General features: G+C 37.8%; 3 protein-coding genes across 12 annotated transcripts in view; all 3 read right to left on the minus strand.

Annotated features, from left to right (window-relative positions):
• pias1a (protein inhibitor of activated STAT, 1a) overlaps window positions 1–4516 on the minus strand; it is a 40451-nt gene extending 35935 nt beyond the window's left edge. The window contains exons 1-2 of one of the 2 annotated variants that reach the window (XM_052561512.1): window positions 4440–4471; window positions 1767–1825 (exon numbers count right to left, since the gene is read on the minus strand). Coding sequence is in view for 1 of the 2 variants with exons in the window: in XM_052561511.1 (XP_052417471.1) it covers window positions 4440–4463 (24 nt within the window). In the remaining variant the exon portion in view is untranslated. Of the gene's footprint in view, window positions 1–1766; window positions 1826–4439 lie in introns of both variants that reach the window. The other variant, XM_052561511.1, reaches the window with a different exon arrangement.
• A 1170-nt stretch (window positions 4517–5686) lies between these two features.
• On the minus strand, window positions 5687–12634 carry skor1a (SKI family transcriptional corepressor 1a). Of its 8 annotated transcripts, none has more exons than XM_052560340.1 (9): window positions 12175–12634; window positions 9368–11075; window positions 8646–8736; window positions 8317–8409; window positions 8121–8189; window positions 7494–7568; window positions 7320–7383; window positions 7072–7137; window positions 5687–6730 (listed from the first exon to the last, which is right to left on the minus strand). In XM_052560340.1, the coding sequence occupies exons 2-8, from the start codon at window positions 11063–11065 to the stop codon at window positions 7074–7076; spliced, it is 2154 nt and encodes a 717-aa protein (XP_052416300.1). In that variant the 5' UTR covers window positions 11066–11075; window positions 12175–12634; the 3' UTR covers window positions 5687–6730; window positions 7072–7073. The 8 variants fall into 8 exon arrangements, with proteins under 8 accessions (XP_052416300.1, XP_052416299.1, XP_052416294.1 ...); XM_052560339.1 differs by having other exon boundaries at window positions 5687–6733; XM_052560334.1 differs by having other exon boundaries at window positions 5688–6730; window positions 7320–7394.
• Window positions 12635–16709: 4075 nt separating this feature from the next.
• The window catches only part of map2k5 (mitogen-activated protein kinase kinase 5), a 52653-nt gene continuing 47368 nt past the window's right edge, over window positions 16710–21994 (minus strand). For both annotated transcript variants that reach the window (XM_052561251.1, XM_052561250.1), the window contains exon 22: window positions 16710–20333. In XM_052561251.1, coding sequence (XP_052417211.1) covers window positions 20223–20333 — 111 coding nt within the window. In that variant the 3' untranslated portion in view covers window positions 16710–20222. The remainder of the gene's footprint in view (window positions 20334–21994) is intronic.

Raw genomic sequence — 21994 nt, forward strand, 5'->3', positions numbered from 1 at the left:
TATATTCTAATTAGTCTGGCTTCCTAAAACACCAGAGTGAATGTAATTTAGACTAAGACAGTATACCACAAATAAAAAGAGGCTTTAAAGTTCAATTCACTGACTTTGTTCTATAAAATAAATATTATACCATGTGGACTTTATATTGATATTATTGTATCATGAGATTTTTATATAATGACCTCCTTAGATGTAGATTCAGAAACTGATAAAAAGGTGAACTAGCCTAACACTACTGTTAATAGGTCAAAAGGACACTATTATCAACCAGCATCAACATTTTGCCAAGTCAAATAATCCGTCTGTTTAATACATCAGTCATCAGTTTGGTTTTAAACACTTCCAAATCATTTGTTTTAAACAGGAGAAGGGAGCAGGTGGCCTTGAACATTTGCCAGAGAGGAGGCTTGCCGTTAATCACTTACCATTTGCAAGCTCAAAAACAGGCTAACATGTAAAACCAAGGACACGACAGCTTTCTGAGCCCACCTGGCATTCTTTCGCATACGTGTTGATGAACTTTCCTGATGAAAGAATGTCATTGTGTAATCTCTTCATAAAGAGTCGGCTCTATCACACTCAAACTGTATCTCAAACAAAAACTTTTCTTTCTACACAGTCCAAGACATTCAGATCTTAAGGTGTCCCTTCTCTTCATGCTCTAATGCCTGGACATAGCCAGACTACAGAGGACTTTCTGCAGGAAACACAATAAAAAATTCAGACCAGACTTCAGAGCATAACATGAATCCAAAACACTAGCAAACCAGACCAAAGCACACTTGAGCCTTATTTCCTGGAAGAGAAAGTCATCGTTGTTCCTGTGTTTACACAGAAAAACATATTAAATTATATTTATCACCAAATGCATTTCCAAACCACTATATAATGCCAAAACACTGAAGATTGTTTCAGAGAGGAATAAATAAGCGCACTTTAAGATTTATCATGTGATTGGCATGGACATACACATGCCTTAAAGTCATGATGAGCAAGAGATCTTTTTCCTGTATTGTAATATAAATCTGAGTGTAACAAATCATCAGAAGAAGAGAACTAAAAGAGTCAGACTTGGTTCTATAAATCAGTTGTTGATTGGATTTTGAGATGTGGCCATTGAATTAAAAAAATGAATACGAGCTTGTAGTCAGTTGTGGAGGCATGGGGTTTAAACTGTCCGATATGTCACCATATCTCATTCATCTCTTTTGATTAAATATATAAAAACAGGGCCTACAACACCCTCAATTATAAACAAATCACAGAGAGAGCGAGAGAACGAGAGAACGAGAGCTTCTCCTCTTTCTTCAGTCAGCCTGGATGTGCAACACTGTCTCTTGGCAGCTTCAAAAACATCAAATCTAATTTGTTGAGCATGTGGAGCTCATTGTGTTTTAAATCTAAACCTCATTCATCCATAATGCTGTGATGTAGTGTGAAGTATGCTGAGAGGAGACATGGAGACTTTAATAGATGATTAAGATTACAGTCCTTGTCCAAACAGAGCAAGAGTGCTGAACCGACTACACATATTTATAAGCCATAATAGCAGCAAATGACCCCAGTTCAGTAGGATGATTCCACAACGTTCTGGAAGAAATTCCTCTATTCTACTATTTGTTTATGTGCTGCATTATGTGAGAGAATGTGCAGTGTGAGCTAAACCCCCAGGAAATTGGTACAGGAGCTAGAGCCAGGTAAGAGAACATATGCTGAAGGGAGATATAAAACACACACACACACACACACACAACCACAATCCCCACCTTAATCACCTCTCAGTTGATGGAGGCTATTTGTGTGGCTGGAGATAGCTGGCGAAGGCCTGAGAGAGGGAATGAGTACATCAGTATAAGCATGTGTGTGTGTTTAAATAGATCTCATCAATTGCACAAAATAATGAAATGAGGAATGCGTGTACACTCAAATTATTTTTTTTCTTTGTGCTGGCAAACCTCAACATCCATAAAACATCTGGGCCCACACTGATTTTTCCTAGTGCAGGTAACAACAGGACCATTTAAATCAATCATGCATGCTTCAAAAACAGCTTAGGTTACATCATCTCTTACTTAATCACCATTATATAAATCAACACCAGATATGAATATATGACAAGACACATATCCATGCTCCTCTGAGAATCACTGCAACTGAAAACGTAAAGAAGTATAAATAAATAAGAGGTGTAATAATAAATAAATAAGTAATCTGATCCATTAATTACATTTCCCTTCTGGAATCAATAAAGTTAATTTCTTTAAAAACAACTACAACAGTGATCTGCTGAATTCATACTCCTGGATAGAGCCAGCGTATCACCATATTTAGACTCATATTTAGACTCAGCACAGTGTATGGAAATTGTGAGAAAATTAACCACAAAATTAATCTGGAGGAAGTGTCCCACAACAGGACAAAGCAATATTGATGATTCACCTTTAAGCTTAAAGAATGAAGATTCTGGAACTCATTACTAAACTGAATGTTTTAATCAGATTTGTTTCTAGCCTTTCATCAGTACGATGAAATTTTTTGGGATACTGTTATGGATATATTATATAAATTGGCTTTGCAGTACAAAATTGAACTGCTTTATTGCAGACAAATGATAAATAACATTTGCAGGGTTTGTTTCTAGTTTATTGTTGTATATTCAGTATCTAATAATTTCATAGAAATATGACAGAAAGTTTGCTATGGAATAATTTTATACCTGAAGCTCACGTGGCACTGAGATGCCAGTGAAAATACACAAGTAGTTTACATGCAAAGAGTCCACTGTGTTTACCAAGAACACATGAGTCTTCACATCACAAGCTCTTGAGCCCCTCGAACCGATGCATATCAGTCCCGTAAGCAACGTGTGGGCAAGTCTATCTCTCTTATCCACACTACCCACACCTTCTGCCATCGAACTAACAGTCATTCCAAGCCAAAGTAACATTTTGTAAGTTGCTGATTACTGCCTTTAACGTAACTGTTAAATATTTCTGCAAGCAAAGTGGTTGCTTAATAGAGGTGGTGTAAAATATCAGGTTAGACGCCAAATCTAATTATGGCTTTTCTTTCTGCACTGGTGGACCTGCCAAAGACACGGCTCAAGGGCAAACAATAGGTCTATATGTAAGAAACGAGTAATAAAAACAAAACAAGAACAAAGCACTACATTTTATGGAAAGCAATATACAAGAAGAAACTTTGCATGAGCATAAATAAGAGAGGATCACTCAAATAAATAAAAAAAACACATTTATTTAAAACAGTATGAACTTCTTTCAGTCCTGCGGTCAACTCTCTATCATGACACCAAGGCTTTCAAATTCCACAGACACTACAGTCCATAGACATAGACACAAAAAATAACAAAGCCATATCAGACATGCACCGCTTGAAAATAAATAAATAAATAAATACTGCTTAAGCATGTTGTGGATCAGTATTTTCCATTCTTATACAATTATGAATGTCAGCTCAAAGACCCTAACTGAAATACAACAACATCAGAACATCACAGTCATCCAACACCTGTTATTAACACACTACATTACACGTAAAGGGTTAATTAACAAAAAATGAATATTGCTCCAAAACTGTATGACTTACTGTTTTTGTGAAACACAAAAGATGAAGCATGATAGCCTCAGTCACCATTCTCTTTCAGTTTTCCCCTCATGCAATAAGCAAACGGTGACTGGTGCTGTCACATAAGTTTTTACATCGTTAGTGAACTGACACTTTAACTAACCGCAATGTACTTTTTACAATAATTGGAATATTATTTTTTCATCTTTTTTTTTAAGAAAAGCTTTTTTATCCTTTTATGAACCGAAGGATGTCCATTGGTCTTTTAGCATAGGGCTGGTGAGCTTAAACGTTCCGTCTAAGTGAAGACATCGGCCTGAAGTTTGGAGATCAGCTGCAATAATCGGTTGTTATCTACAGAAATTTGAGTGACGGTGCTCGTGCACTTCCACTCACTTGATTGACAGCTCGTCAACAGCGCTCGCGCCCTGCACGCGAAGCGATGGAGCTTTCTGGCAAATCCACAAGTACAGGCGACTACATCACACACAAACCATCAGAAATACACGGTCTCCTAACAGCATATTTCAAAACAGCCCGAGTCTGAGACTGCTTTTTCAGCAAACACTCTTAACGCGAGTTTATAGGAAGAAAGAGTTAAAGTTAGTAATTCCCCTGAGCCTGAGGAGAGCGCTGGTCAGACAGCTCCCTCTACATCAACAATAACACGCTGGACGCTTTCTACAACACCTCCACTGCAAAACCATCTCTCGTGCAACTTTAAACACAAGAACAGAGGTCAAATCCATTATAACGGCCTCTTAATACAGCAGGTTAGTAGTACGCGTACTTCTAACGGTACAATAAGATGTCCCTGCACACTATCCGACTGGAAATTGAGCGCAGCGTTTTACCTTTAGTTCCGCACTCTCCGCCATCTTGTGACTGCTAGCGCAGGCGAGACGCGAACGGGTCACGTGGTGTGCACGCGCAGCTCGTTGCCGGCGTAACCGTTCACACGTTTTCTAACAGTAGTGACCGAAATGTTGCTCTACGGTTTCGAGAGGAAAGCCTGTATGTTTTGGAAAAGTTCATATGGTTACTGCTCCAAAAACAGGGGCGTCTCTAGAGACTCATGGATAGGAAGGCTAAGCCTGTTTTATCGCATCTGAGCACACTTCCACAGGATTTTCAAAGCTCCCAAAAGTTCATCCATTCAATTCAGTATGACAACGAGTTTTAAATATATTAAAATAATGTTGTTTTGGCTCATAATTAACTAAAAGTATTCAGTCTAAGTGCTTCAGTTTTGTTTGACACTTCAAAAAAAAAATTTTTAATCCAAATAAATAGCTACACTCTGTTCACATTCGTCCAATTAAAAGAACAAAACTGCTGTAGTATCCAAATTACCTGTATTTTATTTTAAATCTTGCGGCTAAAACATCGAGAAGAAGATCATTTTTAATGTTACTGGATTTACAGAAGTGTTATGACCCCCTAAAAATCGCATACATAGATGTGAACATAAATCTAGAGCATGCACAAGTTGGTTTTCCAGGTAAAATGAATGAATGAATGAATTGGCGCAAAATGTCATAGTTCTGTAACATAAAAATGTCTGTAATGTAAAAAAACGTATATATTAATAAATAACTTTTTAATATACCATACAAAATACGTTATTTTACTTAGGCCTATTCAGAATTCTAAATGACAATGGTTTAATTATCACTAAATTATTACAAAATATTTTCTGAAATATTTTTGTACTGTATTTTGCTTTTTGCAATTTTCATGCCCCCCGCCAGGTACTGAGTGTGTGCACGTGCCAGACATGGTCTAAATAAGCGTGTGATCAAACGGAATACACTGTCCGCAGTTACGAACATTTGTGTCGCTGAATAAGCACATCGGCAATGTGCAATGTCTGCTTTCACCACTAGATGGCAGTGTTGTATTGTACAACAGTAGTAGACGCCAAAACTCATTTTCGGGTTGGTGCGTTTGATTTTTTTAAACCCTCTACTGAGCACGTTTGCAGAAATAGACCTATTTCTTGAAAAGTGGTCGACACACTTTAATAAGAAAATAATATTGTTTAATTTAGACTAGTCTATATATATATAGGCTGTTTGTCTGTAGGATAGCCTACAGCAAGATAATGATCCGGGCGTTATTATTAGCTATTACGCAAATGTTTTCCAGGTAAGATAAACACAGTTTCTGGATTTAGAATTCGTGTCTTAGAATAGAGATTGGATCTGTGATCATTAAAAAGTAGCCTATTTTCGAAACATTGTGTGACGGAGATATTTTGAATTTACGAGTCAATACTTGTGGCTTTGATTGAACTTTTATTGAAGGATACTAGAGATAATATTATTTTTGAAAAGAAAAGAGAGAGAAAGACAGAGAGAGAGAGAGACACTCCAGGGGTCTTATGACATTTAGTTTGGTTTGAGCACTTTCATGTGGAATATCAACTTTTGTGGTATTCTCAATTGTTTATTTGGAAAATATGGGATAAGTGCTTGTTCAAACTTGTGTTTGCTGTTCATTAATATGAAGTACAGCTGATTTTCAATCATGTTTGGGTTGATTAATTTTGGATAGATGGGTCTGAAATGTTGCTTATTTAAAGTGCTTAAAACACAAATAATTTGGGAGAGCACATCAGTGAATTCATTTAGAGAAAAACAAATACATGTAAAAACACATAAATACATAAATAATAAGAATAATAATCAACAATTCCAGTTTATGAAATTTCACATTATAGTGTTCATTGCACATTGCCACATATTATGTATTTGTATTGTTAAAAAAAAATCAAACTATTTACACAATTAACAGCACAATTATAAGAATGTTTCTCGTCATCCTCTGGCTTGTTTTACAGATTTCTTAAAGTAATCCTAGATACTTTCATTCGCAGTGGAATGTTCAGATGCCAGTGAATAGCCTACTTGGGATGGATAGTGATTCAGCAGTCCTCAGGCCTCAGTGCTCGGTGTGCGTAACTTGAACCTCTCAGACAGAGTGTAAGTGGAGAATTCCTTTAGGGGAGGTTTACAGATGTCACTGGGATCCTGGGACGCAGCTTTAAGTTAAGGTGGCAAGAGGGGTGGCTTGAATGTGCAGGTCCCTGTGCAGTGGCGTGGAGTGAGCATTTTGCAGGAGAAATGGTGAAGAGCGTCGTGAGCTTCTAGGGAAAAGGTCGATTTAGTTCCATGAATCACAGCACAAGGGAAATCTACAGCTAAACCTATAGAATTCTTTACTGAGTCATGCGACTTCCTCCAAATGGCACAGTGACACACAATGATAACACCATACTGGATGTCCAGTGAATGAAGATTAGATCAAACTCCTTTTTAATCAGCACTACTTTACAGTTAGTTAAATGCACATTTTGATGTTTCAATGCTTTTTAACTACATCCATTTGTTTGAAAAAAGTAGCACTTGCATATTTCTTTTGTAATTATTTTAGAATAATGTAACAAAAAAAGTTTAAGGTTGATAGTGTATGTCTCTAAATTACCTTTAAGCTTCTGCTGAATTGCATAACGAGCCTTTCTCTCCTGATCCAACTCGTTGCACAATGTGTCTAAATAAAATAAAAAGAAAATAATTCATAAATCATTCGGCGCGGGTCACAAATATTAAATGTTTTTAGAATCCCTGTGACTTAGTATTTCTTTTAATTATTCTGTCTGTCTGAAAGTATATGCAAGTGTTACTTTTTCGAAGCTGTCCTTTTTTCTTTCACTAGTGCAGAATATGTATTACCTCGTACAATCTGCAGCTGCTGGACCATCTCCTCTCGATAAGACAGTTCCCTCTTCATTTGATCCTGAAAATTATCTGTTAGAGTCAACACGTGTTATATTAACTTAAGTTATAAATAAAAGAAATTATGCAGCAAATTTAAGCATGGTGTGGATATATCCATCTCTTAATTACCTTTCAAACTTTGAAATTCCCGTTCCAGTTTTTTTCTTAGCTCCACTTGCTCCAAGAGCTGCTTTTGGAGCTCCTCTGTGGAAACCGACAGAAATCACATCATTTATCACATCACTGTGACTTTTAATCACCACACATATCCCAATAGCTTTTGAGTAAGCTACAGTCTTTCAGAGAATTATTTTACAATTTTTTTTTTTTTTTTTTTGTATCATGTATTTCACTCTCTGTTTGCTTTTCTTGTCTAATGGCGCTATTTAGGTTACTAAGGCTAAACACACGGTCCCCGTCTTCTCAAGCATGACATTGCAAAATAATTAGGACAGTTGCCTGAGGGGTGTGTGGAAAACGAGCCTGCAATGTGGATCGTCTGCAGTTCAAGGACAATTCTCAGTTAGCCTACACACAATTGCGTAGTGATTACGCGCATTTTTAAATGCATAATGGGTGTAAAATAGAGAAACATTGCACATTATTTCCCTTGAAAAGAGACGACTTCTTGTGGCTGCCTCTGTTTGTAATCTGTCCCGTTATTTTGTACTGTTATTTCAAAACCCTAACACATTTGCTTAGCTGACAATGGAATAACACTGCTCAGAATTGACAATAAAATATCCAGATATTTACCTTTCGCCATATTCTCGATGTCTTTCTCGAAATTGAATCTGTTATCAGTATTTCTCAATGTAGCGTCGCCTGCCACAAAATAATGAAGAAATATATTATCACACTGCATAAAAAAAATACAAATTATTTAATGTAAATGTATAATGGTGTTTTAAAACACACATAAGAACAGGACATTATTTTAATTGCTACTCACGTGGGGTCTCTTTGCTAACACTGATATGATCCGAACAGGATTTCTGTGATTCACATTCGTCGTCAGTAGGGCTGTTGTTTGAAATGCGGGAATCTAAAGGAAAATAGTCTTGTTAGCAGGCCACGTATTCAGAAGTAAATAATTAAATCCTAACATTTCTTCTTAAATCGACTAAATAAAAGTTGTTAAAATTCTAAAGCATAAGCTTAATAATAGGCGAGTAATGCATTGTAAATTGGGGGACATTTTCCCCAGTCATCTCAATAGCAAAAATTGTCCAAATTTACCCAAATTGACTTATTTAAATGTTAAATGTGAAACTGTCTTACCGTTTGTTTCCGGTGCGCAGCGAGGAGGTTTAGGGGCCGAGCAGGGCAGTGTGCTCGGAACAGATTCGCCCTCCTTTTCATGTGAGTACACCTGCAAAAATTAACCAAGCATTTAAAACATAATTGCAACCCCAATTATGCATTATTTTCTTCTTTTCGTACGCAACCATGCTTCAGAAAACAGTTTATATTACTACTAATGATCTACGAATATTTGGCAACATCAAGTCAAATTACTCCTATTACAAGGTAAATTCGGTCAGATGGACTGACAAAGGAATAAATCGCGCAGTATCCACAGGGGAGCCCTTACACCAACGCACCAATAGCCCACGGGCGACGAGAGAAATGACCATTCATTCTAAACATTTAATTTACCATAATTACGCGCCACTGGGTTCTTTTATTAAGATCGTTATACCTTAACAAATAGAATATAAACGATCTGTATCCATAACAACATAAATTGCAAATTGTTCACAAATAGAAAACTGAACGTAGAGTCCATAGGCAATTATGCGTCATTACTTGCTATTAGAGCTGAAAGACCTCTGTATCAGACAAGTGCCATTCTGAACAATGACTGTTTTAATACGGTCTGCCATCTTGTTGATTCTAAATAATTTGACACTAAGGGGGAGATATTTTATTTTACGTTTTAACACTGGATATAGATTCAAACAGTTACTGTGCCACCGAATATGACAGTTTGTGTGACTCACTTCGTAAGTAATGGCATCACTTTTCTTTGCCACCTGCTTGTTCTTTTGATCAGGGGAGCTCCCGTCACTAAAAGTGGCTATCTGGTCTTCATCCGGCTGCGGAGTTGGACTGTGTTCTCTAACGGGACTTTGTCGGTCGTCCACGGAAAGTTGTATAGACTCCTCGTCCTCCGGAATTCTGTGAGTCTCCACGTCGACATCCGGTTCTTCCCCGCTGTCCACACACGGAGAGGCGGATCTGTAGCTGGAGCTCTCACTCACAAAGTCTGGCGACAAATGTCCAGGATGAGCTCCGCTGTACGCGTCCCTGTTCCCGTAGAGCTTAGCTATGCTCTCTGCGTCTTTAACGACGGGTCTGAACGCAGAAATATAGCTCAGTTTTCTTGGGGTGCTCGGTTGACCCTCACTTGACCTGGCCTCGTCCCCAGATTTGTCCTCGTCGTTCCTGAGGGACTGCGAACTGGAGCAGCGCTCGCTGTCGAACAGACTGTCTCTAGGTTTGTTTCCTCCCCGCTCACTTTCTGACATGTCTGTTTCGGTTTGCCGGCCACCCAGGAGCTCCGTGTGGGGTTTTGGTTGTGCTGGTTGATAGGATGAGAGCGGCAGGCTGCCGGCGGTGGGCCAGAACATGGGGAACGATGGATAGATCCCGTCCTTCGCACCTGGCCAAAACACACCAGGTAAATTGGTCTTATTCTGCTCACCAACTCCATCGTCCTTCTTTTGACACAGTCCAAATGCTGGGAAACTATATGGATGCGGGAAGATGGGTGGCGGGATCTTCTGAAGCATGCCGAAACTCTTACTAGGCACGGGGATGACCGGGTAGTTACGCACGCTGCTGGTTAAGCTGAGGTTCCCACGGTCGTCGTCGCAGCGCAAAGTTTTGTGAGGAATATCAGAGGAAGCGGTCTGCGTGATGTTTCCGGAGGCCTGCTGTTTGAGCGGGGAGGACATATCTGATCCACTCCCTGGCATTGCGCGCTTCCGACTCCCGCCGTTAAACATGGCCTTGACGTCCTCCCACGCGTGACAAAGGTCATCAGACAAGCTTTTGTCGGTGAGTTTTAGATGGCGTCTCCATGAATTAAAATTGGCCGCGTCCGGCTGGGTGTATTTCGACTCAGGTGTGCGGTGCGAATGAAATATAAACTTGTTGGGTGAAAAATACATATTGCAGTAGGTGCACTTGATGCATTTCGCCCTGGAGCTGTTGTACCTCGCAGGTATGAAGCTCCCTCGGCAGCCCCAGGAGCACTCGTGGGAAACATCGAATGCAAAATTCTCGGGTAATTTGGGAGGGTTGTGAGCGCCGAGGAAGGACTTGCAGAGGCGCTCGGCCTCGCGTTTGGTGATCATGCCACAGCGGCGCGAGGAGATGGGCATTGCCCCCGCGCGCCTCAGGATCTCCAGCTGCACCGGCGTGCACTGCACACACGTAATTCCAAGCGCCACGCGTCTGTTGTGGATTTCGTTATAGCTGTAGTTCTTCAATAAAGTGTTGGAAATCTGCGCCAGGCACAGCCTCTCCTGACCATCGATGACCAAAGAGACGATGGGCACTCCGTACAGCACAGTCTCACTCACTTGATTTGGCTTCAGCGAGCTGCTGCTGGAGTAAGGCTGCAGTTCTTGCTTTGAGTTGGGGGAAGAGCAAACATCTCGTCCCGTGGAAAGCTGACTGGGTATCGACTCCATTCCTGGAAGTCTGTGAAGAACGAGTCAGAAATGTAACATTGCAATTCAAGAACTGTTTTTTTTTTTTTGCGACTTCCGAGGGATCATCTAGAATTATTATGCCTTAAGCATTGTCCTAATATAAACACTTTTTTTATCATAAGAGGTATAACTATTATTGTGTTTTTTATTAGAATTTTAATATTATTTAATGTAGTTTTAATAGTATAGGTCTACAATAGTATCTCAATTAAAAGGCAAAATCAAAAAAGGCAGTATTGGGCAGCTATATTCTGTTTTTAAATGTCTCCTTCCTGTCTACAATTTTGTCTGTCATATTTTCTATTAAGTTTCATCCTCGATAAAATTACATTTGCAAAATAAGAAATTATACTTAAAAATGTCAATTTTTACAGTCATTTGAATAATTATTTTAGCATTATAATACAGACTATACTGTTAGTAGGCTATTTTAAGTTAACACTTTACATTTTAAATGACAGCTTTAGGCCTGCTAATTAATATTTGCAAATAATACCTCGTTTTTTAGGTTGAGAACCTTCCCGGCTCTAACGCTATCCCTAAAAGCTCGCACTATCTGACCTGAGAGCCTGCATCATTGCTTAATGTCTCCAAATCGGCTCAGAAGCCGGAGCGGTTTACTTAAAGGCCTCTTACGGCTCTAATACGCAAAGAGGCAGAAGGGAAGAATCTTTTAGCTACTCCAATGAGCTTAGCAACAAGGAAAAGAAGCCGTAAGCAGCTTTCTGTGTAATTACACAGCCTGTGTTGTTCGACTTTGATCTGTTAATAAAACTCTTATCATTTCTAATTAAAACATTGCGCATGGAGCCGTTATATTTCAGTCCTACAAATACATTCGTTTGCTAACTTACATCTTTACGATGTACGATTATTATTCTATAGATTTGTCATATTATTTTGCATCAAGTGATTTAGGTGCAATAAATTCTCTTTCGTAATAAAGTATCAGCATATTTTTTTAAACATTGGCCAGGCTAGCTTTTCTTCTAAAATAATTTTGACATAAATAAAGCGTGTCAATTCAAGAAAATACACTCGCTGATTATTATTTTGATATTAACTTGTTAATATAAAAAGAAACTTACCTTTTTATCAGGAAACGAAGTCAGATGAGCGAGTGTGTTTTTGCGTCAAATTAACAGGCCTAAAACAAGGACAGAACGTCCGTCTGTAGTGCGTGATGAGAACTGCGAGGTTATATAGACTCTCTCCTCTCAAAAACACTTTAGAGTTTCCATTCCACTCAGCTCTCGTGCGTGGTGACGGGAGCGCGAGCAAAGTGACCACATGGCAATCCCGGAGCTCGTGCCTCTTCTTAATAGGTTGTGCGCGATCTGCTTCAAGAGAGGGGACGCCAAAAAGAATAAGAAGGCACACCCACCGAGATCAAATCCGATTCTGGTATTAACCGTTTGTTTCCACTACTCCAAAACAAAGATCACTGCCAATTTATAATTGAGCTACTTCTACAGAAGATAGATAGCCTAGATAGATAGATAGATAGATAGATAGATAGATAGATAGATAGATAGATAGATAGATAGATAGATAGATAGATAGATAGATATTATTAAATCAAGTAATGCCACCAAAAGCAGGGCGCTAAGTGCAGTTTTAGCGGTTTTGTGCGATTGCGCATGTAGCTACAGGGAGACGAAGAACAATGAACAACGGTACTTTTGATGATTTGTAATTTTCCCCCACTATTATCATGTACACCTGCGTCTTATTGTTTTGGAATAATACGTTTCCTGTGAACTTAATGTTTATGTTTGAGTGACACGTCGGAAACCAAACAATATACTATCATTATGAGTTTGCACTGAATATTTCCTGTAGGCTACATGTCCGCAGGGCACCTGAACTGCTATTAGAGGCTCGTGGTCATCGCATTTTACATCACGTCTCCCGGTGAATGATGCACATTTGTTAAACACACCAGGCAGTGAGAGCGGCTAGTGTGTACAAACAGTGATATATCAGAGCAATGGACTGAGGTAAGTGGTGCAACCTTATATGGCCGTATTAACTATTTAAAACCTGATCAATGACCTTCAGTTAACCCCACTAAGTCTTGACGTAAAGATATCAATATCGAACAGGGCAAAGTTGTGCGGTCCACTCTGAAATACGACAGTGGAAAATCGTCATTCTCTCGGAAATGTTTTGGCGATGTGTGCAGGCGTCACCAGTCACGCGTTTCAGTGCCTGCGTCTCTCACTTAGGAAGACAGACGTTGGATTAAAAAAAAAAATCACTGGAGAAACAAGCGAAATATCTGTCTTAAATTTTCCCATCCCATTTAATTATTACAGCAACTGTCTATTGTAGGCTACCATCACGTCATTCGCTGAGGTGTCAAAACAGACCTGATTAAACGGTAGTTAATTATATAACATGTTAACAATTACCCAGAATCAATTAGTTAATAATGTCCAAAAAATGCCTTAGAGCGATTATTCTTCTTGGCAGAGCCATTACATCAAAACTGCCTTCAAGCTAAACTGTGTTTTTCGTTAAGTGAACATGTATCTAATATATGGAAAGGCTGCATCATTGACCGTTTGACACAACTAGACTAAACTGATTAGTTTTTATATCAATTCTTCCAAAATGTTTGAGCAAAAAATAAGCAAATAAATAAATACATTTTAAAAGCATAAAGCATTCTTTAAGTATATTTTATGCTTTTCAAAATGTATTTATTTAGCCTATAATAAAATTATATAAATATAATATAATACTTAGCTTATATCCTCAGAGATGAAAACGAATGGGAAAGTTTAAAAATCTGTCGAGCGATGCTCAGTAGGCTATGCCCTGTGACCAAGGGGCCAGCGGCTTAACCTAATTCAATATTAATAGGAAGGGAAACTTTAACCAGATCTGCCTGGACGTGTCTCCTTTCACAACTAAGACGCTTCGTTCTGGCCCAACAATAATTACAATTTTATTCTGTAATTATTCCTTTCGTGTTAATTATTTAGAGCTCCGACTCAAAGCAGCATTGTGTGTTTATGGCGGGGAGACAGGGGCTCACGTGTCCTACAGGCGTGGATCCTCCCACGAGCAGGTACAGCTACACAACAGCCGTCTTTAAACAAGCTACCCTGCCATCATTTAGTCAGGCCGCTGAGAGGAATATACCTTATTGCACGTTCATCTACCACCTCAAAATACTGCAATCATTCTAACAAAAATGCATTTGTAGTCATTTAATGGTCGCATAGACTAAATTTATCACTATTAATTTGACTACCGTTTTGTGTTTAACTTGATGTTCTTGGTAACCTCTCTGACATGCTATTAAATAATCAATGATTGTTTTTACATAACGGTTGAATCAATACGATAAATATTGTGTTTCAGGACGACATATGCCATTATTGGCTCATTAATATACAAGCTATTATATTACACGAGCATGAGTAAACTAATTAAAGAAACTTTATATAGGCCAGTTGCTGACTGTGGAAGAAAGGATCGAGAAAACAAAACGTCTTCATTAAATAGTGCACTGTAAACGTTATTTTGCATGCAATTAGGATTGAAAACATGTTCTTAAAATATAATTAGTTGCATCACACATAAAGTTGCAATAAAATGACTTTAATTAAGTTTAATTCTTACCAATGTAACCGCACAACTTGTCTCCTTTTATTTTGAATCTGTCAGTGACAAATGGTTCGGACAACAGAATAGACTAAATAAATAAACCAACCAACCTGATTATAGTAGTCAGTAATATCGGAATGAGTCAGGCGTAAATATATTTAAGGCACTTAAAAATAAAAATAAAAATTGGCTAATGCCATCCTCAGCTGACCTGGACACCTTTACAGGACAGTTTGAACTGATGCCCTGTGGGTGCCGTTTTAGAGGACCAAAGACAATGGTCAAGAGACCAAGCAAATCTATATTTTTTATGTCTTAATTTTTTATTTCGCATATTGGTCTGGGTTTATATTAAAATAACCAATTTTATTTAAACCACATCATGTTGACGCGAATAATAATAAGATAATATAAAATGCAAACTTTTTTTTCTTAACATTTTATTTGACTAAGAAGCTCATTCTATTGTTGATGACAACAAAGCCGGAAACCCTTTAGATTTAAACCATGTGTTTTAGAAAACTACGAGATGCTGTCCTGGAGGTCATTGCGAAGATTGGCACATAAATCAAAGGCAGACTAATTCAGCAAGAGAGGTTTAATAAACGCATCGGCTGAAAAGCAGTGTTCTACAGTCACCGTTATATCCGCGCAGTATAAAAGCGCGACCCCAATAAATTTCACTTTAGCGCGAGATCAATCAGCTTCTCTCATATTGATCTCTGTCGCCTTGACACCCCCGAGTCGCCTGCCGCAACCTTTTTGTTTCGAGTGAAAATAGCGTTTCGATTACTGTTTTATTAGGAAAAGATTGCTACAAGAGGTTCGCCATGGCCTGAAAATTAAGTGGTGACATTTTAATTACTAGACATTGATAAAGGAATCTCGCTAATGGCTGTGAACAGGTCTTTCAGTGCTCGTCCGGCCCTCGCGCTAATCAAACTGGACTGCAGGAGAAAGGTCGCATTAGAGCACTGGTATATGGGCCCCAGCAGCTGAAGGAGGAGGAATACTGAGGGCCTTTAGCTGCTGGGGCCCATAGACTGATGCTCTAATGAGACCTTTGGATTGGACTGTTGTTTGACCCTAAAATGCAAACATGGTTCAAAATGACTTAAAGTTGTTTAGTTATTTTTCCATCGACGACTATTTATCAAGTTAAAGATCCATATATCAAAAACAATTAACTCACTTTTTTATTTAAACAAGGTCCAACAAAATGTGTGTGTGTGTGTGTGTGTGTATATATATACACAAATATTGCTTCCATCACCATGTATAAAATATATATAAAATGTGTGTGTGTGGATATTCATTATGCTTTTTGTATTGATCACCATAATGTTACTTCCGATGCACAGTGTTATTGTAAACATTAAGGCTGGTTTGTGTAAGTGAACACTAACAGTGATCCGGTTCAATATGCTCTCATGTGGAGAGGAGAGTGACTCCGACCTCTGTATCAGATTCCTGTCCTCCCCATTGTAGTCATCCTGTACGCACCCCAACACTCGGAAAAACGCTGGACCAAAACTGCATCTCAAGACCACTAATGAATTATGTGTAATCAGATACCATCCTTTCAAACACACAAAGTGTAAACTATGTAATGGTAATCATCTGAGGGATAAGCCTAAACTTAATCCAGAGGAGTATCTTAAATGAATATCGTCTTTGAAGATGAAAGTAGGTTTATAATACCATATACTCAATTATTTATCTTATAAATAACTTTAGCAGGTCTCAGAATACAGACAGCTACATGTAAATACATTCACGCAAAGACTGCATGGTTAAATCCATACAGTCTTGCATTGTTGAATTTTATTACGAGAACATAACTCATATTGCATGCATGTTTTTGCTTTGGACCTAAATGATCCTGCAAATTGTTCAGGGAAGTGTGCTATATGAGCACCAGCATCATATATTGTCTTCACAAATAATGTAAATCTAGTTTGGATTGTCCTGAGAAACATAGAAACATGAAATACAGACAAATTAATAAGATCTGAAAGGTTTTATTGGGAAAAATCACCTTTATGTGCAAGCCTCACCTCAGTTGCTTCAGGCATTCACATCTTTGTTTTTGTTCCTCATAGATTTAGTTTTGGCCAGTTGTCATTAAAGTGCCCCTATCATAGGTAATGAAAGGTTATATATTTTGGTTTTGCAAGTTCCCAACATGTTGACATGCATGTGAGGTCAAAAAACACTTTCACTGTCTTATAATTTGCATTTATCTTTACCTTACTTGCTCAACGACTCTCAAATAATTTGCTCAATGATTCATTTTTCAAAACCCCTCCTTTGTGTGACTCTAATCTGAAGTGATTGGTCCGATTTGTCTCATTTTCACGTCATCTTGCCTGTAATGCCTGATAAGCAGTGTTTGTGAGCGCAGTGCTGCTTTGTGCACAGAGTTACCGGGGAAACCGTTACACTGTAAAAAATTATTGTGTTTTTAACAGTAAAAGACTGTAAAAATGCTACAGTAAAAACCTGTTAATAGGTTATCAGTAAGATTCCATACTATATACAGTGAATAACTGTGATAACACAAAATTTAATTTTACAGTAAAATACTGTTAAAATCACGGTTTTTGGAAGTGAAAAAGAAAAAGTAATTTTAAAATTTTTTTCGTTTAAATAACGTTTCTTATTAGTATTTTTCTCATCAGTTGTGTACATTAAGGTTTTATCTTACATCTAAAGTTGTTAAATAATGTTGATTGCATTATTTCAGTATCATGTGTTTCACCATGATGGTGTTTAGTGTTTCTGTGAATAACACTGTGCACCTATATATATATATATATATATATATATATATTTTTTTTTTTTTTTATTTTTTTTTTTCTTCTCAGTTTATGAAAGAGCTGTTTGTGATGAGATTACAATGGTTCAAAACAGATATTAGTACTTTAATATGATGGTTTATTAACATTACATCATTTAATTAAATACGTTTTTTTATTGTGAATTTAAGTTAAGTCTGTAAATCCTAAAATATTGCTACCATATTTATAACGGTGAAGTTCTGGGAACCACCGCTGCCAGTATTTTACCGTAAATGTCACAGATTTTTTACAGTGTATTTTTACCGCTCCAAAAGCAGCACCTAGTGGCAAAGAATGAATTAGCATTTTCATTCAGACCAAAGCGAAAAGACCAACAAGTGGGCGGTCAGTATGATAATGTTCATGTTGACGTCAACATGAAACTGCTTGGGATTCGTTTTAAAAACAACTCGTTTCAATGATTCAGAGTCGACTCTTTCTTTTGAGAGACTTTATACATGGTGCACTTTCAGTTTTAAAACTTGATGTTTTCATTCACTTGAAACCTTTAGAGCTGTGTTACTGCATGAAAGGTTATTTTCAAAAATCCATAATAGGGGCACTTTAAAATCTAAGAAATTATTTTGAGACAGTGACAAATAATATAATTTACAATCCATCTTAAAAATCCCAACAATGTAATAATGCATTTGGCTTTGGTATGTGACAACTACATTTTCAGAACTGCATTCTTTGTTACATGGAATGCTCTTCTTCCACTGTGCGATTGCAGACATATCAACTGGTGTATTAATTCTGATATTTTTCAAAACACAGGCAGGGATGAACTACAATATTGAATTAAAATACCTGGCACTTGCATTAAAAAAAGTAATACTGATGAGACATAAAAATTGCACATAAATATAAGAAAAGAAGGCATATGTGATGACCTGATGTGGTTAATGTCAGGAGCTTGCTGATTTGCTTTGATAAAATCCTAAGTGAAGGAAGACTTAAAGGGTTATTTCACCATATACAACAGACACAGAAGAGAAGACAATGCTGAATAAAATCAGTATTTTTGATGCTTCAAAAAATTCTAACTGACCCTCTGATGTCACATGGACTACTTTGATGATGTTTTTCTTACCTTTCTGGACATAGACAGTATACCGTACACACACTTTCAATGGAGGGACAGAAAGCTCTTGGACTAAATCTAAAATATCTTAAACTGTGTTCTGAAGATGAACGGAGGTCTTATGGGTTTGGAACAACATGAGGGTGAGTCATTAATGACATCATTTTAATATTTGTGTGAACTAACCCTTTAACAGTAAGTTAAGTCAGTGAATTTAGATTGCATACATTGTATAAGGACTCTGTTCACTACTTTTACAAGTTTCTAGTTTAAAGTATAAGAGAAACAGGAATTCAGGGTTTAAATGGTGCTATGAGTCACTATTTCCATTCTTGCACCTGCTGTGCTAATCTGCATCTGCTAATGTGATCTAAGAATACACAGGTTAAGAAAGTTCATTTTAGAGAATTTCTTTCATCAAAGTCTTATGGGAAAATATTAACTAGAGTTGTTCGATTTGCTGTATAACATTAAAACATCACTACCACTCAGAAGTTTGTGGTCGGTAAGATTTTTTTACATTTTTGAAAGCGGTCTCTTATGCTCACCAATCATTTATTTGATTACAAATATAGTAAAAAAAAGTTAAATATTATTACTATTTAAAATAACTAATTTATATTTTTAATGTTTAAAAATGTAACCTATTCCTGCAATGGCAGAGCAGTCATTACTCCAGTCTTCAGTGTCACATGATTCTTCAGAAATCATCCTGATTTGGTGCCCAAGAAACTTTTCATCAGTGTTGAAAACAGTTGGGCTGCTTCATATTTTTATAATATAAACTTACCGATTACAAACTTTTTAACAGTTGTGTACATAGAGATAAAATTGTATAAAATGACCTTAAAAGAGAGATTAAGGCAATGCCCAAATCAAAGTAACCCATTCCCATGAACCCCTTGGGTTTATGCTTGACCAAAACAACTGGCCTCTCATGTTTCATTACAGTCGGCTGCTGCTGGACTATCTAAAATATCATACACAAGCCTTCCACCACAACAAGGCATCACATTTTTCCATCTTCAATGGTGTATTGCCACAAGTGGCAGGCCATTTATGAAACTCAACAAAAAGTGGCTTTTAAAACAACAGCAGCATGACTTGCACTGCAGCAGGGGGCAATGCTCGACACAAGCCCATATATTTAAAAACTGAAATGATTTATGACATACCCACAATGTTTTGGCAAAACCAGATTGTTGCTTTAAGTACAGAGACAGTATTTTCTCTCAAATCCAAACCCACAGGAACTAAATCTGAGTCAAGCAAGCAACAGCCCCCCGCTAGGATCTTCTGCGAAAACATTTACTTTGGAATCTGCACAGAAAGTGAAAAGAAACCCACGGCAGAAGAATAAAGTTAAAGATTTGCATCAATGCAAACCAACATACACGGTTAAAATCCTCATTTGCACGATGCTAGCATAATCTGCATTGTTCTTGAAGCAGTTCTCTCACCATGCACCATTTAACTCAATATTGGGAGGAGGTGCTGCAAGATCAGCCGCTGCTTCTCTAGGTTTAGTGGAAGAGTAAAGTGAGGAAATGTGGACACCATATTATCCCAGAATTCCATCCGGTGCCGCTGCTGTTCACATGAGTCTCTGTGCTTGCTGGCTTTTGCGATCCTCTAGACTACGACACACCCACATGGACACGACCTCCGTGTTGCCATCGTTATATTGCATGATAAAAGAGTGGTCCTAAAGGGAGGGAAAAAAAAAAACAGAACGAGGCAAATGATTCTTCACTGATACATAACAGCAATATAAATTAGTAATGGAGACTGAACAACAATTATGCTCTCGTTCAAAGACATCAAAATTATAGAGGAAGCACATCATTCTGAAACCATAAATCTGGTGTGACATACAAATTAAGAAAGACAGATACAGTTTACAGATTTTAGTTATGTTCATGTCAAGGTGATGCCAACTGAGATAAACAGTAACAGAATGAGCAGCATAAATGAGCTTCTCAAGTACCAACTTGACATTAAATAGTTCAACTTACAATTGAAGGACAGTGATCCAAATACAAAATCACTGGAAGCCTTAATTATAAAGAAATTCAAGCTGAACTGAAAAGCAGCTGAAAAATCAGACTTCTCATTAGTCAACAACTGTTTCTTAATCTGATGTTCATTTGACGCAGAATGAACACCTCTGATGATCTTCTCATACCTTTTCACCACTACAGCATCCTCTCGCATTCTTTCCTTCTTTCTCTCTCAATGAGGACAACGCTCTACCATCAATCGTTCTGTCCTCTTAATGGTGAGCTCTGCCTGTGCCACAGTGAGGTTAATCACTCTCAGTGCTGGAGTGCTGGAGAGGGCAGTCCTGAGGGGTGACTCTAGCAGACACCCATCTCATCAATCACACGGCCTTGCTGCCAGCTTCTGAAGCGGACCTGCTGCAGTCATATGCATGTTGAGCCTGCCTGCTCAGGTGAGGCTCTGACGGACCCCAGCGATAGACAAGAGCAGAGAGTTCATCTCAGAAGTCTTCTACTATGGGCAATTTTGGCCCAAGTCTGGACTTGGAAATTAAGTCTCTTAAAACACACTTTTTATACTTCCGTTGTTATGTTTGTCTGTCCATCGACGTCAAATACATGCATTCCAGCAGAGGTTCTACCATTTTAATTTCAGTGAGTGTGCCCTAAATGCACAACATTTAAGTAAAAAGTATTGGACTAAATATTGAACAAGACTCTTCAGAAATTCTTTTCACAAAATAAATATCAAAATGGTTTATTTCAGTATTGAATTTGTTTATTATATATTGAATATTTTTGTAACATTATATACACTTATACACAATAACTCATATTTCTATGTAACATAACATAACATATAAAATTTTACCGGTATATGCCATTTTTTAAGCGAACCGTTATTTTTTTCAGGTAAATGAAAAGAAACCTTTATTTCGCTATAGTAACCATGTATCTAGCAGAAAGTATATTGATAGGATATGCAGGTCTGCTAACTAATGCAAACACACATACAGTAGGATGTGTCTCTGCTGACCTGAAATAAATCAGAGCTTAGATGGTCACCTGTTTGTTTGGCTGTGCTGAGACGGATCACAAACACACAAACCACACCACCTGTGTGTCCCTCTGTTGGGTATGTGTGTGTGTGTGTGCTGGAGCATGCCAGAAACAGGACCTCCATTAATTAACCCACCTGCTGCTAACTTAGCACACTTGCAGAGTGGAGAGGCCGTATAAATACTCTGTTAGTTAGGTCATTATCATCTCCCAGCTTTACCTTTCTAACACGTGAACAAAAAAATAAATAAATGGGAAAATCTCATTTAAAAGTGTGGCTACATTAATCACAGCCCCATATCAAAGT

Source organism: Carassius gibelio, chromosome B7 (genome assembly GCF_023724105.1).
Source record: "Carassius gibelio isolate Cgi1373 ecotype wild population from Czech Republic chromosome B7, carGib1.2-hapl.c, whole genome shotgun sequence".
Lineage (NCBI taxonomy): Eukaryota > Metazoa > Chordata > Actinopteri > Cypriniformes > Cyprinidae > Carassius > Carassius gibelio.

What these genes read in the sequence shown, in the direction of transcription:
- skor1a (XM_052560333.1), bottom strand. Translation starts at nt 11,065, where the DNA reads ATGGAGTCGATACCCAGTCAGCTTTCCACGGGACGAGATGTTTGCTCT. An exon ending in CTGCGCACCGGAAACAAACG is followed by an intron (nt 8,410 to 8,645) that starts GTAAGACAGTTT and finishes ATTTTCCTTTAG; the next exon opens with ATTCCCGCATTTCAAACAAC. An exon ending in AATTCAGCAGAAGCTTAAAG is followed by an intron (nt 6,734 to 7,071) that starts GTAATTTAGAGA and finishes CCTTTTCCCTAG; the next exon opens with AAGCTCACGACGCTCTTCAC.